The 13,878-nt window shown below is 41.2% G+C and overlaps 1 protein-coding gene across 2 annotated transcripts in view; it reads left to right on the top strand.

The window, feature by feature from the left end:
* The first annotated feature begins 935 nt into the window (after nucleotides 1–935).
* The window catches only part of LOC124148296 (hemocyte protein-glutamine gamma-glutamyltransferase-like), a 44,411-nt gene continuing 31,468 nt past the window's right edge, over nucleotides 936–13,878 (top strand). For both annotated transcript variants that reach the window (XM_046519317.2, XM_046519316.2), the window contains exon 1: nucleotides 936–1,102. In XM_046519317.2, coding sequence (XP_046375273.1) covers nucleotides 1,062–1,102 — 41 coding nt within the window. In that variant the 5' untranslated portion in view covers nucleotides 936–1,061. The remainder of the gene's footprint in view (nucleotides 1,103–13,878) is intronic.

The following is a 13,878-nucleotide window of genomic DNA, read 5'->3' as shown; positions in this document are numbered from 1 at the left end:
CGTGATATTGCTGGAATATTGCTAAAAGCGGCGTAAAACAACAAGCCATCCATCCCACGATCAGTTCGTGTTCTGTCTGGGGTAAATCTCAATAGCCATTTTCAACAATCGTTGAGTTCTACCTCGATATAGCGACATGTCTACACAGAGATGTGTTCATCAATGGTTTGCTTTTCGAGGGATGAACACCAATCAAAGCCAGCGCATCATGGCTTAAATATACACTTTTTCAACAATTATTGTGTACGAATACAATAAATAAAACAACATTAATATATGCTTAGCCAAAAAAAATAATTAAAAAAGGAATCGTTATGTTATTGAAAAAAACCGTATAAAGTATTTTTGATACGACCCCGCTGCCAGCTGGTCGTCACATTTGTGAAGTTTACATCAACATACGGTAGCGTAACATCACACAGAGAAACACAGGGACTGTCTCAGTGGGATGTGCGGATACCTCAATATAACGCTTTAGGCGACAAAGACTGATATGGGTGTTCAATTAACGTTATCAGATTATGAATTATGTTTTTCTCAACGTTTCAATGAATGAAATTGAAAAGCATTTGAAACTACATAAACATACTAGTTTATTAGACAGACCCTGAAACATATATTTCTTTGCAAGTCTATAATATTTGGCAAGTCTAAAGTACAGCAGTATCATGTCTGGGCTCCTTTTTATTATGTTTAATAACTATAATTTAAATAGTTCATTTTCAGAGACTACAATTTAGTCTAAAACAATAACAAAACTAACGAAAAACAAACCAACATACTTTGCTCTGTTATAGATATAACAAATTCATTTCACCCCTTTGTAATAAATGTGCTAACGGGAAGACTAAAAAATCACAACAGCGTTCGAAAATTCAAAGCGATAAGTATACCACTGTAAACACAGCATCATCGGAGCATGCGCAGTCCGTCTTGCCTAGCAGCCGCCCGGAAAGCGCGTTATATAGGTATAGGTCTAAATATGTTCGCGGAGTGACGGGATCTGGCAGTCACACATTCAACAGTACACTTCAGTGGATTTTACCTGAATTCTCGTCAACATGATGCACAGAGAGAAATACGACATACAGCCGGAACAAAGGTAGGTCCATCACACTTGGAATTAACTAGTGACATTACACGCCATGCCCAGAACGGCGGCGGCACTCAGCCGGACCAACTTATTCCAATGGCGTTGAGACCATGGGTCATTCTGGTGCGATGTGTTTCTTGTCGTGAATATTCAGTTTGGTTAATGGAGTTAAGTAAATTTAAAAAAAGGGAACGCCGAGATAGATCTGTTGGCATGGTAACAAGGGCATGGGGTCAGTTTCTGTCATGACACTCGAGACGGTCCCGGGGCGGTATCCCCCCTCTCCCCCTTCGCCGTTTCCTGCGAATTAGCCCGTGTGTGATGGGCTGCGGATCCCGTGCGGTGCAGCAATGCACATTCCTACCCACTTCAGTTTGTACCTTCAGGCTGGCAAGCCTAAACTGGCGTCATTTCATGGCCACGACCAATCTCTAGGATGTAAACTGTATTGAAATTAAATAATTCGGTTGTATAGTTCATCGCCATGTGCCCTTACACTTTGTCTCTGAAATAAAATTGTTTACTTACTTTTTGGTAAATACTTGACATACACGTCTGTCGCTTAAAAACATACTGTAAATGTATATAGTCATTTGATGCTCTCCATCGCCAATACACTCATTATGTTCACACTAGAATAGGTCCCCAGTACATCATGCTGTAGAGCACACTGGGAATCAGTGGGCTACGATGTGTGGCCTAAATGTCATTGTGACCCCTGGAATGTTGCTCGTACATTCAATCACATTTGTCCAGACTCGGTCACCTGTACCACGTGATATTCTGTGTTAAACAACAATGACTCACTCACTCACTCACTCAACCAGTTCAACAACAGCCCACTCAAGATCCATATATAGCTTACGTTCCCTTCATATAAAGACGCATGGTTTCTTAACTGTAATGATTTAAGGGAGTCACTAGAGACGCCTAATTCAGGCTAGAACTGAGACTGAGAACGGGATGTTAGAGCTGACAAGGGATGAAAATGGGATGCTGGAAGAGTGAAATGTCAGAATGGGATGCTTGATCTGAGAAGGTGTGAGAATGGGATGTTAGATCTGAGAAGGGGTGAGAATGGGATGTTAGATCTGAGAAGGGGTGAGAATGGGATGTTAGATCTGAGAAGGTGTGAGAATGGGATGTTAGATCTGAGAAGGTGTGAGAATGGGATGTTAGATCTGAGAAGGAGTGAGAATGGGATGTTATATCTGAAAAGGGGTGAGAATGGGATGTTAGATCTGAGAAGGTGTGAGAATGGGATGTTAGATCTGAGAAGGGGTGAGAATGGGATGTTAGATCTGAGAAGGGATGAGAATGGGATGTTAGATCTCTAAAGGGAATGCGAGATCTGAGAAGGTGTGAGAATGGGATGTTAGATCTGAGAAGGAGTGAGAATGGGATGTTAGATCTGAGAAGGGGTGAGAATGGGATGTTAGATCTGAGAAGGCATGAGAATGGGATGTTAGATCTGAGAAGGGATGAGAATTGGATGTTAGATCTGAGAAGGTGTGAGAATGGGATGTTAGATCTGAGAAGGTGTGAGAATGGGATGTTAGATCTGAAAGGGGGTGAGAATTGGATGTTAGATCTGAGAAGGGGTGAGAATGTGATGTTAGATCTGAGTAGGGGTGAGAATGGGATGTTAGATCTGAGTAGGGGTGGGAATGGGATGTTAGATCTGAGAAGGTGTGAGAATGGGATGTTAGATCTGAAAAGGGATGAGAAATGGATGTTAGATCTGAAAAGGGATGAGAATGGGATGTTAGATATGAGAAGGGGTGAGAATGGGATGTTAGATCTGAAAAGGGGTGAGAAGAGCATTGTTTATAAAATATTTACTCTACGGTTTTTTCAGTGAGACGAGACCAAAATAATATGGTTTACTTTGTACAGAAGTGTAAATACCACACTAGCTTCTGCTTGGTCATTCTGACGATGACAAAACTCCCACCCAGCGTTTCTGAACCGGACATGTCTCTTCAATGATGATGACTCATAACACATTTCGTTTTTTTCTTTTCATCGCAGACCAGCCTACCTCTAAAAAAAACTACAATATAATGAATGAAATAGATTTTAAGCGTTTTTTGTAATTTTAAAATGAGAGGTTTTGTCATACAAATCCTATGCAAATCCACATGTTCATGCGTTACCGTTATGACGCGTAACACAGTACATTAACCAGTAGACCCGTGAACATCCGTGGTAGAAATCTCGCTCTCATTCTTAACAGTAGAAATATTATTGTCATACAATAGAAGTTTTGTGATTTTGCGCATATTTGGAAATTGACAAAAACTATGCATAACATATTAATTGTAAATAAGCTTACTTGTAAATCTACATGAGAGGGCGTTCTAAGTGATAACTTGCAAATCGAGCTTTCGCGTGCCACACAATATCAAGATAATACATTAAACATGTGGAATAAATCTTGTGTCAATTACCAGGAGATAAGGAATAATATAACTCCTCCGTGTATGCATTAGGGGCCGACCTTTCGATAAATCAAATCCTACACCCCCGATGCCCCCCCCCTCCAAGCCCCCCCCACCCCCCCACCCACCCACACCACCCCCGAAATTCAAATGATCGACTCTTAGTAGATGGCAAGGCAGCTAATAATAAAATAATTAGTGACTTTATGTCCCAAACCCAAACTAAACAGCGTATTTATTACACTACATGTGGTCAGCCTTCACGGAAGCAAACGTGCTCGTAAGCATTTCTAGACGTATGTGTATTGACAGAGCTGTTTTCGGTTTGAAAACTTCAAGCAGTGACGAAGAGCGTTTAAGAAAAAAATGCTTATTTTGACAGTTGTTTGGTATTTCAGTCGAGACTGAAAGCGCCTTTGAATCTCTTCTCATCTGCAAGCAGTGACGACAAGCGCGTAGATCAAAGTAAATACAAAAAGATGAACGGAAATGACATCCTCTACTGGCAAACGACTATTCATGAGATTTAACCGAACTTACGCGTGATAATAAATAACATCGTATTCTAGTTATCTTGACACTCTTTCAAGAAGATCTGGTGACCCCCGACGTGATATTGCTGGAATATTGCTAAAAGCGGCGTAAAGCCATACTCACTCACTCCCTTTCAAGAAGAACAGAAAGTTAAATGTTCAAAATCGTCCAGAAAGTAATATGTCTTGAACAAATCACGTTTCATAGTATAAACGAACAATAGTCCAACATTATCATCGCCAAAAGCTCTAGTTGCATAAGGCGGCAAGAGAATTAACGTGCTCATATTAATGAACACATGAACATGATAATGAATTCATTCGGAAGTTAAACACACAATGTGTAAACTTATTCATGCCAAGGATGTGTCCTTAAAAGCTTAAAACAACGGATATTCTCTATGATAATGTCTTAAACTTACTAAAAACATGTGATAATTTGTATTCGCTGGAAGGGAGTGTCAAGGTATTTTATGAACCACAAAACATTTTTTCTGAACGTTCAGCATGCGCAGTGAGTGAGTGATTTTGTGTGTAAAACGTAAGGACAAATTATTTCCCCAAAAATGTTTCGGGAACAAACCAGTTTTTTTTTTTTTAAAAGATTTAAAAAAACAAACACTTCAAGCAGTTCATGAATGTGTCAAAGTGTCAAAGTCATGTACGTGTCCCTCTGTAATTTGTAGTGTTTGTTTGTTGCTTAACGCCGCACATTCCAGCTATATGACGGCGGTCTGTAAAAATAATCGAGTCTGGACCAGACAATCCAGTGATTGACATCACGAGCATTGATCCATGCAAATACGGTGACGTGCATCAGCCAGAGTATGTGGCGAAAAGCATGTCACAAAGTTACTTTCAAGCCTTTCATGTTCTTCAGACAGTGACAGTGTTCTGCCTTGTGTGTGACATTCAGTCATTCGGCGCCGAGTCGTGGCGAATGACCTTGAACCGCTGATGTGACCAATAACACACCATACAGACAGAGTACGCCTTTAAACCGCCCATGTTCTACAGGGCGTGCCGACCACTGTGCCGTGTCGTGACGAATGACCTTGAATCGTTGATGTGACAAGTTACACTTGACACATAGACAAAATACACCTTTAAACCGCCCATGTTCTACAGGAAGTGGCGATGTTGTTTCCTGTAGGTGACATAGAGTCCTTCTGTGTCATTTCGTGAACAATAAGCTTTACGTTAAATGCCGAGGTGTCAAATAAGACATAACATACAGACTAAAGACAAACCGTCCAGTTTCTTCCGGAAATGACGATGCTTTGTCCTGTACGTGACATTGAGCCCTTCTGTGATCTAAAGTGTTGTAGGTGTCAAATAAGACATAACATACAGACTAACATGTAAAGACAAACCGTCCAGGTCCTTCCGGAAGTGACCATACTTTGTCCTGTACGTGACATTGAGCCCTTCTGTGATCTGTAGTGTTGTAGGTGTCAAATAAGACATAACATATAGACTAAAGACAAACCGTCCAGGTTCTTCCGGAAGTGACCATACTTTGTCCTGGACGTGACATTGAGCCCTTCTGTGATCTGAAGTGTTGTAGGTGTCAAATAAGACATAACATATAGACAACAGACACACCGTCCAGGGTCTTCCGGAAGTGACGATGTTTTGTCCTGTACGTGACATACAGTCACTCTGTGATCCGAAGTGAGGAATAACCTTTACGTCAACTCAGCAAGTGACACATAACCCATCCAACAAACAGAAAACGCCAATGGTCCATGTTCTACAGGAACCTTGAGTTATGGTGCATCCCATCTTTCATCACTGGCGCCAGAAACACTGCCAATATATACGTAGGATGCTCGTCCCCACGTTCCGGCCTGCAGAAGCCAGTCTCCAGGATGCAGCACGTCGGTGAGGCAGGGGAGATGCAGACCATGTGTATTTGTTCAGTCGGGTGTTTATCATCAGTTTATTTGAAGGGATGTAATTCAGCAGGGAATTGACAGACACATCATATGATTGAGGCAGCCATCGCGCCGTTGAACCTTTGCCAAATGAGGACTATAGCAAGCTCTTCGTGGGTTTCACCTCGCGGGGAAGTTATGAAGAAGCTCAAACGGTGGTGTAAGTCTTGGTAACGGGCCTGCGCTGATACAATCAGATCAGATTTATTGCCTGTATAAACTGCCAGGCAAAAGAAAGCATACACTTGAAAATTGGATTTGACCAAAAAATTACAGACGTTATCAAAACGGTACTTGGTTGAAAACATCCACCAAATCACTGCAAACATAAGGTCCCAGGCACAAGTATGATACCCGTATCAAATACCATCAAATAACAATTTCTTGTTTTTTTAGCTCTCACCAGACATAGTTGAATACCCGGCAGGTTATTTATATTTTGATTGGAGACACGTTGCCCATTAAATATGATAACAAGAATTGAGTTCAAAGAGTTACTACTATATATCAAAGTGGCGATAGAAACATACAGGGTTGACTTATGAATGTCAACTGTTCGGTTCGATTCGGCACAGGTGCTGTTACATTTATCAAGCGTGTGACGTGTGGACACAGGTGCTAGTATTTCTAAAAGTATGTTTATATATCAACTTCACGCGACAACCATGTTATTTGAATGTATGAGCCAAATAATTGATCGGTTGGTTTAGGTTCTGTGAATTGGTTGATTGGTGCCCTGGTACCCCGACGTCGGGGATCGTTGCTCAAAATATCAATCACTGGATTGTTTGGTCCACATTCGATTATTTACAGGTCGCCGTCATATAGGTGGAATTAAAAAGATATAACAAAAACAAAAGAAACAAACATGTAGTAACGTCCTATTGTATATAACACCATACCGCGTCTAGGACCCGTGAGGATCCGGGGTAGAATAGGTCTTCAGCGACCCATGCTTGCCTTAAAAGGCGACTATGCTTGTCGTAAGAGGCGACTAACGGGATCGGGTTATCAGGCTCGCTGACTTGGTTGATGCATGTCCTCGTATCCCAATTGCGTGGATCGATGCTCATGATGTCACTCATTGGATTGTCTGGTCCAGAATCGATTTATTTACAGACCGCCGTCATAAAGTTGGAATATTGCTGAGTGCGGCGTTAAACAACACACAAACAAACAAAAATACCGCGTATAGGTACGTCTTGTATATAACACCATGCCGCGTATAGTTGGTCTCACCGCATATGGTAACTCCTCATCACATATACTGTAACGTATTATCGGCTATATGAACTAAGCTCTCCCCTCAACCTCAACGTCACACACCGCTCTGATATTAATCTGGTTGTGTTTTGGGTGTGTGTTAAAACATTAGACAACCACGATTCTGTAAACAGCAGGTCATACCAGATCTCATGAACTTGACATTTCCATCACGGGGTCTCGCTGGTGCTTCAGACGTTTACTATAAACTAATAATAGCATCCAACGTGCTCGCTGTTCCTGTACAGGGCATTACCCAACATCTACGTGACGAAATAAGACGCACATAGATCCAAGTATTTCTTGTGAACTGGTCACGGTTTGAAAATATCACTGCAAACAATATTTTTCCGGCTTTAGATTAATATATATTTCACACGTTCACTGTTTTACATTCTGTTGAAACTGAATAGGGAAGTATGTTACAGTTGTGACCACATGTTGAGTAAGTGTGTGGGGTTGGTTTGTCGCTGCTTTGAACAGTATTTCAGTTATATCACGGTGTGTCAGCAGGTGATGCAGGTCTTTGACGTTTACCCCTTTGGCGACATAGAAACAGAGAAAGATTCGAACCCACGACCATCCACTGCTCTTCATCCTCTTCAGCCATTGTTACCCTCGTTTCGTAAAAGTCCTTCTCTTGGCTGTCTCAAACATTCTCCGCATGCAGCTGCCTTGACGTCATAGTTCCATTCGGAATTGGTTCCGGCTAGTTTGATCCGGTTTAATCAGATGTCAGAACCCAACGAGCTAAGTCTCCGCGTTAATAGAGTGTAATCTTTACTAGGAAATGCCAACTGAACTAGGTCGGTCATCACCATATCGTGGATTAAGTGGATCATTAGAGTGCGCTGGGGTTTTGAATGGAGATTGGATGTTTAAAAAATAAATAAAATATGAGCCCAAAAAATAGTTTAAAGTAAAACACCATGGAACAATGTAAATTTTGGGGCAGACAATTTCTTTTTCAATTGTCCAAAGCATTATTATTTTTCAATAATATTCTGGGACAATATTTTTTTCTCGATAAAACCCCAGGACCCCCAGGAATATCTAATGCTGGACTTCCCCACTGCCCGCTTCACTATGTGTTACTTGGTCAACCATGCAGACAACAGGAAATATGGGCCGCGGGACTCGCTAAGGAGTTTCCTGAACTCCAAGATCCCAGTAGTATAAAGTCATGTAGCAGGTACGAGATAACACGATCTGGTGGTGGGTGTGACTAGTCTTCTTCTGGGGTTCCTCCGTCAAGTATACACACGGCTCTATATGGTGTTCAGCTGGATGAGGTGTTTGTGTGTTGTAGCTGAATTTGGACAGAAATAATTCATGAATACCACTTCGTCCTCTGATGTGTCGATGCTACCATATCTGAGTAATACTATCATGAATTGATGGATGTTTTGTGTCGACATACGACGTCGATTGATGCTTATACTATCAACCACTGGTACAATGCTGTAGGCTAAGTTAAGCCCTTAAATATGATTATTATTTTGGCTAATTGTGATATTTGGTCTGTCTATACTCTCTCTGTCGCTTTAAATATAGCCGTTATGTAACCGAAATACTGTTTGAAGCGACGTTAACCCAAACACACTCACTCACCTCTTTGGAACATGTTAGGGCAAGCATGTACGCAAGAGGCCTATTACGGGATGGGGTGGTCAGGCTCTTTAATGCATGTTATCGTACCCAATGATCATGATGTCAATCACTGGATTGTCTAGTCCATATTCGATTAGTTACAGACCGACGTTTTATTGCTGGAATGCTGCGGCGTTAAACAACAACAAAAAATAACTCCTTATAAATCAAACGAACATGCATGACTGCATTAAAATATAAAATGATATAATTTATAATCCGAGGACTCTGAAGGTATATTCATTTCGAGAATCCAGATAGTTTGTAAGAGTGCGAATCCTACCGCATGATGCGTGCAAGTATTTCGCACGGAGCGATAGGCTGGCCCACTTAGTCATCTGCAGCTGGTTGTTCGGGAGGTATTAAAGACGGCGTCGGTGTGGGCGGGGGTGTTGTGACGGCCTAGTAAACAATGAGACATTCATTCTGACACATTCACTGAGTATACACTTAGCAGCAGCATCACGTGCCGGAGAATAAATAGATGCCGCCTGGGCGCTGTACAATGGGGGAACTCCACAGTGAGGAACGTATGTGATATTTGGCCTTGATTACTGCAGCCTGTTAAATGATACTTTCAAACAAACGCCAAATACGTGTGGCGGGAAGTATATCGTTAACTCCATGTTTTGTGTAACCTTGGTACACAATGTGTATTCAAATTAGAAATGATAAAAAATGTAACAATGCAGAGTACATTATCGTGGAAACATATATAAAATAATCATGATATTTTTATGGTGTAATAACCACATATTTCTTAAACGTAACATAAAACACAATATCGTAATTAAGACGAATTTGGTTATATAGTCAACATTTTGTACAAGTAGACCTCGTAACTCAGAGGGGGCGGTCGGGTAGCCTAGTGGTTAAAGCGTTCGCTCGTCACGCCGCAGACCCGGGTTCGATTCCCGACATGGGTACAATGTGTGTAGCCCATTTCTGGTGTCCCCATGCGTAAAACCATACTCACTCACTCACTCGTAACTCAGAGTGAACTTAGCCAGCCCAGGATCTGCTGGCTGTGGGTTCGGATCCTGGATTTATCCCGATTATGATCCATGGTCTGCCAGCACCAAAGCCATATTCGCGGGTTTCACTGAAGTTGAAACATTTAAGACCTGCATTACTCACACATTAAATTGATCCGTCTGGATATAACTTAAATAACTGTTCAAGGCGGCGTTAAACTCACTCACTCACTCACTCACGCAGATGCCGTGTGGGCAAGGAACCACAGTTACCTCACGCCAAATAGTCAAGATACAATACGATGTGTTGCGTCTAGGAACAGGTGCAGCATCGCATAGATGGATAACAAATCAACAGTACCAAGCATTCATACAGAAATAGTGATGACATGCAACAACTGACAAATTAATAATTAAAAATAATATTGACAAGGTTAGACGGTAATTTTCATCGGCTATGTTGAACAGAGAGTAACAGAGCATATTTGTCTTTGGTACGGACTCACTCTTTGTCTATGAAAACATTTCTTTAAAATAATTGTAATATAATTGTAATTTTCAGTAGAGCCTTTCCTCCATTTCTGTTTTTAGGAACACAAGGAAATAATACTTAGTTTAGTTTGAACTAGATTTGCTTAGGCTTTTAGAAAAAAAACATATGAAAAGAATATATACATTCCACAGTCATGGCGCACATCTGTCTTTGATAGTGAGTGGTGATTTGGTAATATTACAGAAATATTATGACAGCGGACTCCAGGAATGGGATTCACACATGGGATTCCCTTGTGTGGAATCGAACCCAGGCCTTTGGTGTGATGAATCAATGCATAAGCCACTAAGGCCACCCCACTGTTCTTTTCCTTTTTGTAGGATGCATGAAATCATATCTTCTCCGCGTGCATCATTAAAATAATTGCTTTGTTTAAGTCATTTTAAGTTTGGGCATTACCATTGTCAATAGAATTGGGGGATACGCTAGCCTTCGTAATTAAGATAAGAGACCGAGTCTGGCCGTCTCACGTAAAGTAACATTTTATGTCAATCAGATATAAATCAATTCCATCCATTACATCAATCGGTCTTAATGTTACCATGGCAACAGCATACGTGCAACCTTAGATGGTTTATTTCGTGTTGAGAAAAGATTTGGGTTTCAGCCCAGCGTGAGGTTTACACGGGTCACAGGTGATTCATCTGCGAGAGGAAATGAAATGAAGGTGGTCACACAAGAATGTCTACGTATTGCTTTCTGCCTCTCCTGCATGCACAACCTAACCTCTCGACCTTAGGGGTTAAAGTTCAGAGAGGAACGATGTGGCTGATACGAAAGGTCAAGTTGACCTGAGTTATGCTTGGTGAAAACCGGGCTTCTGTCTTCTGAAACCCAACACCGAACTGGGGAAAGAGGGTTGCGAATTCCCACCAAGAAACCGGTATATATTTGGCAGGAAGGCTGCCATCCTGTCTATAGATGTGTGAAAGCTGATAGATGTTACGATTGCATATTTCAGGTATGAAACTAGTTTCATGCACCACAGTAGTGCCCATTGCAGAAACTAATTTCACACTTGATTGGTAAACAAGACACACAGATGATTGGAGATCCGCCATTCACACAGGGGTGCTTTATACAACATAGGTTTATTTACATGCACACGCGGTGCTTATCACATTCACTTACCAGTAGCTCTGTTGATAGGAAGGCTGTTTTTGGCTTCTCTTTACACGTTGAGTGAGATGGTGAGTTTTGTTTAACGCCGCTTTGAACAGTATTTCTGTTGTACCACGGCGTGTCAGCTTGATGTGGGAGGAGAAAGCCGGAAGTGATTCTAGTGTTAGACGTTTACCACTTTGGTGAAATCCACGAGCACGGGTAGGACTAGACTAACACTTAGTCAAAGAAAACATGACTTTGAACTAATCTTTTTCTTTCTTCGAAAGAACCTTTCCTCTTCTGCTGTTTTCATAAGCAAACTAGACTTGGTTAGTTTGATCTAGACTTGCCTAGGCTTTTAGTAAAAAAATACCTAAAAGAAATAAATTCCACAGTCATGGCGCCTGACTAGGACAGACCTAAAAACATCATGGCGAATCTGTGGTTCGGCCCCTCTAAGGGACGCAACTCTGCACCTCGAACTGCCATGACTTGCCATGACAAGATTCAGATAAGTGGGGCGGACTACTGAAGCTAGGATGCTCGAGATTCAAACTGCAGATGATGCAATTCTGTCCTTGAAACATATACGCCTGTTATCACTCTTCAGTAATTATGGGCGGTTTCGTAGCCATGTGGTAAGGGCAGTCGCTCCTCAGGCACGTTGCCCAGTTTGATTCTATCCCAGCTTGTTAAGTCTGATATTTTCTTGGCTCCCCTCGTTGTGATGTATGGTTTCAACAGTATGCCTACTGGAACATCCCCCACAGCGTGGGAGGCCCACAGGTCGAATCTAACACAAGCAATCCATGGCAGCAGCTAGGGTAGAATTCCTCACAGAGGTTACGTGCTTCCAGAACACTTGTCTCTTAATGAGCACTTATGCCGCGACCACATGCCTTGCATACGCAATGGTAGATCGTCATATTGGCTGTTAAATCCTATAACGTTTAAGTATGCGATATAGAAATGTTTGCAGACCTTTTTATGTAATCACAAAATACTCGTTTCATCATGCTAAAGGAAGCAAGATGTATTTTATTGTAATTCATTTTGAAATAATTTACCAAGGAAATTGGATAAACAAACTGCTGCCTTCTGCAGGCGCATAACATATGTTGTATGATCTGTTTGCATCTGGTACCAGCGGAGGTAAACCAACATGTCTGGATATGGGTCACTGGGTGCATGAAGTACCTGTTCAATATAAGCCACTGTGGTACGATATTTTGTCCGACTTATTGTCTTCCTCAATATTCATCATATTACTATCGCTCCATTATATTATGACATAAACTGCCTTGCAAAAACTAGTATACACTTGACAGTTGGACTTGACCAAAAAGTACAAAGGTATCAAAATGTTAATATGCTGAAAACTGTCCCCGAAACACTGCAAACATAAGGTAAAAAAAAGTTATGATACCCGCAACAAATACATCAGCATCGAATAACCATTACCTCTTTGTTTCAATTTTAGCCACCATCAAACATGGGTGTATTCTTTCTTTTGCCGGCAGTTTACATACACTGGACCCATCCAGCGCCAACACCTCGTTGTGGAAGTGGCGTCATCATCACCATCTCCCGTATAGCTAACCTTGCACTGAATCTGTGTCTCTCAAAATGACTGAGCTACGAGTTCGGCATAGATCTACATTCAAAATAGCGACCTCGATCGAGCGAGCCCTCGATATATTTAAAAGAAAAGGATTCTATAGAATAGCATTTAGTCTATGAAATCTTATTTTACACAATACCCTTCTCGACTCTAAAATGAAAAAATAATTTTCGCTATGCCGATAATAGAACTAGCTAGAGATGGCTAGACTTACTTTTGTATACGTTTCTAGACAAATTTTTTTCATAAAATAAATATATTCCACAGTCATGCTGCAGGACTAAGGATTTTACTTCGAGTCAGAATAAACTTCAAGCTAGATAATATTGTCATAGCGACTGATTTACGACACCCATTGTCTGAAGAACATTTAATTGCAAAGGCTCATTACCCTGGAGCCATGACATCTTTATGCCTTGAAACACTTAATTGCTGTTATTTATAAGATGCTAATCATATCTGTTAATCCCCATTTTTGTGTACATCGACCATCTGCCATCCTGAACAAGATGTGCAAGTATGTCACTGATGATTTACTGTTTACATTTATATTTATTACTTACTAAATGTCAGGTGACCTTGGCTATATAAGCCTTGGTCCAGAGAGGAGAGAAAGAAAGGTCTTACCCTTAGCCTAGCTAGGGTTAGGCTGGGTGCTCCGGGGCACCAAGACAACAAGCACTACCACTATGTGCTGTCTTGGCACATA

Source organism: Haliotis rufescens, unplaced genomic scaffold (genome assembly GCF_023055435.1).
Source record: "Haliotis rufescens isolate VD_foot unplaced genomic scaffold, xgHalRufe1.0.p SCAF_19, whole genome shotgun sequence".
Taxonomy (NCBI): Eukaryota; Metazoa; Mollusca; class Gastropoda; order Lepetellida; family Haliotidae; genus Haliotis; species Haliotis rufescens.
Note: the sequence above shows the minus strand (reverse complement) of the source record. Positions and strands in the feature narration are given on the sequence as shown.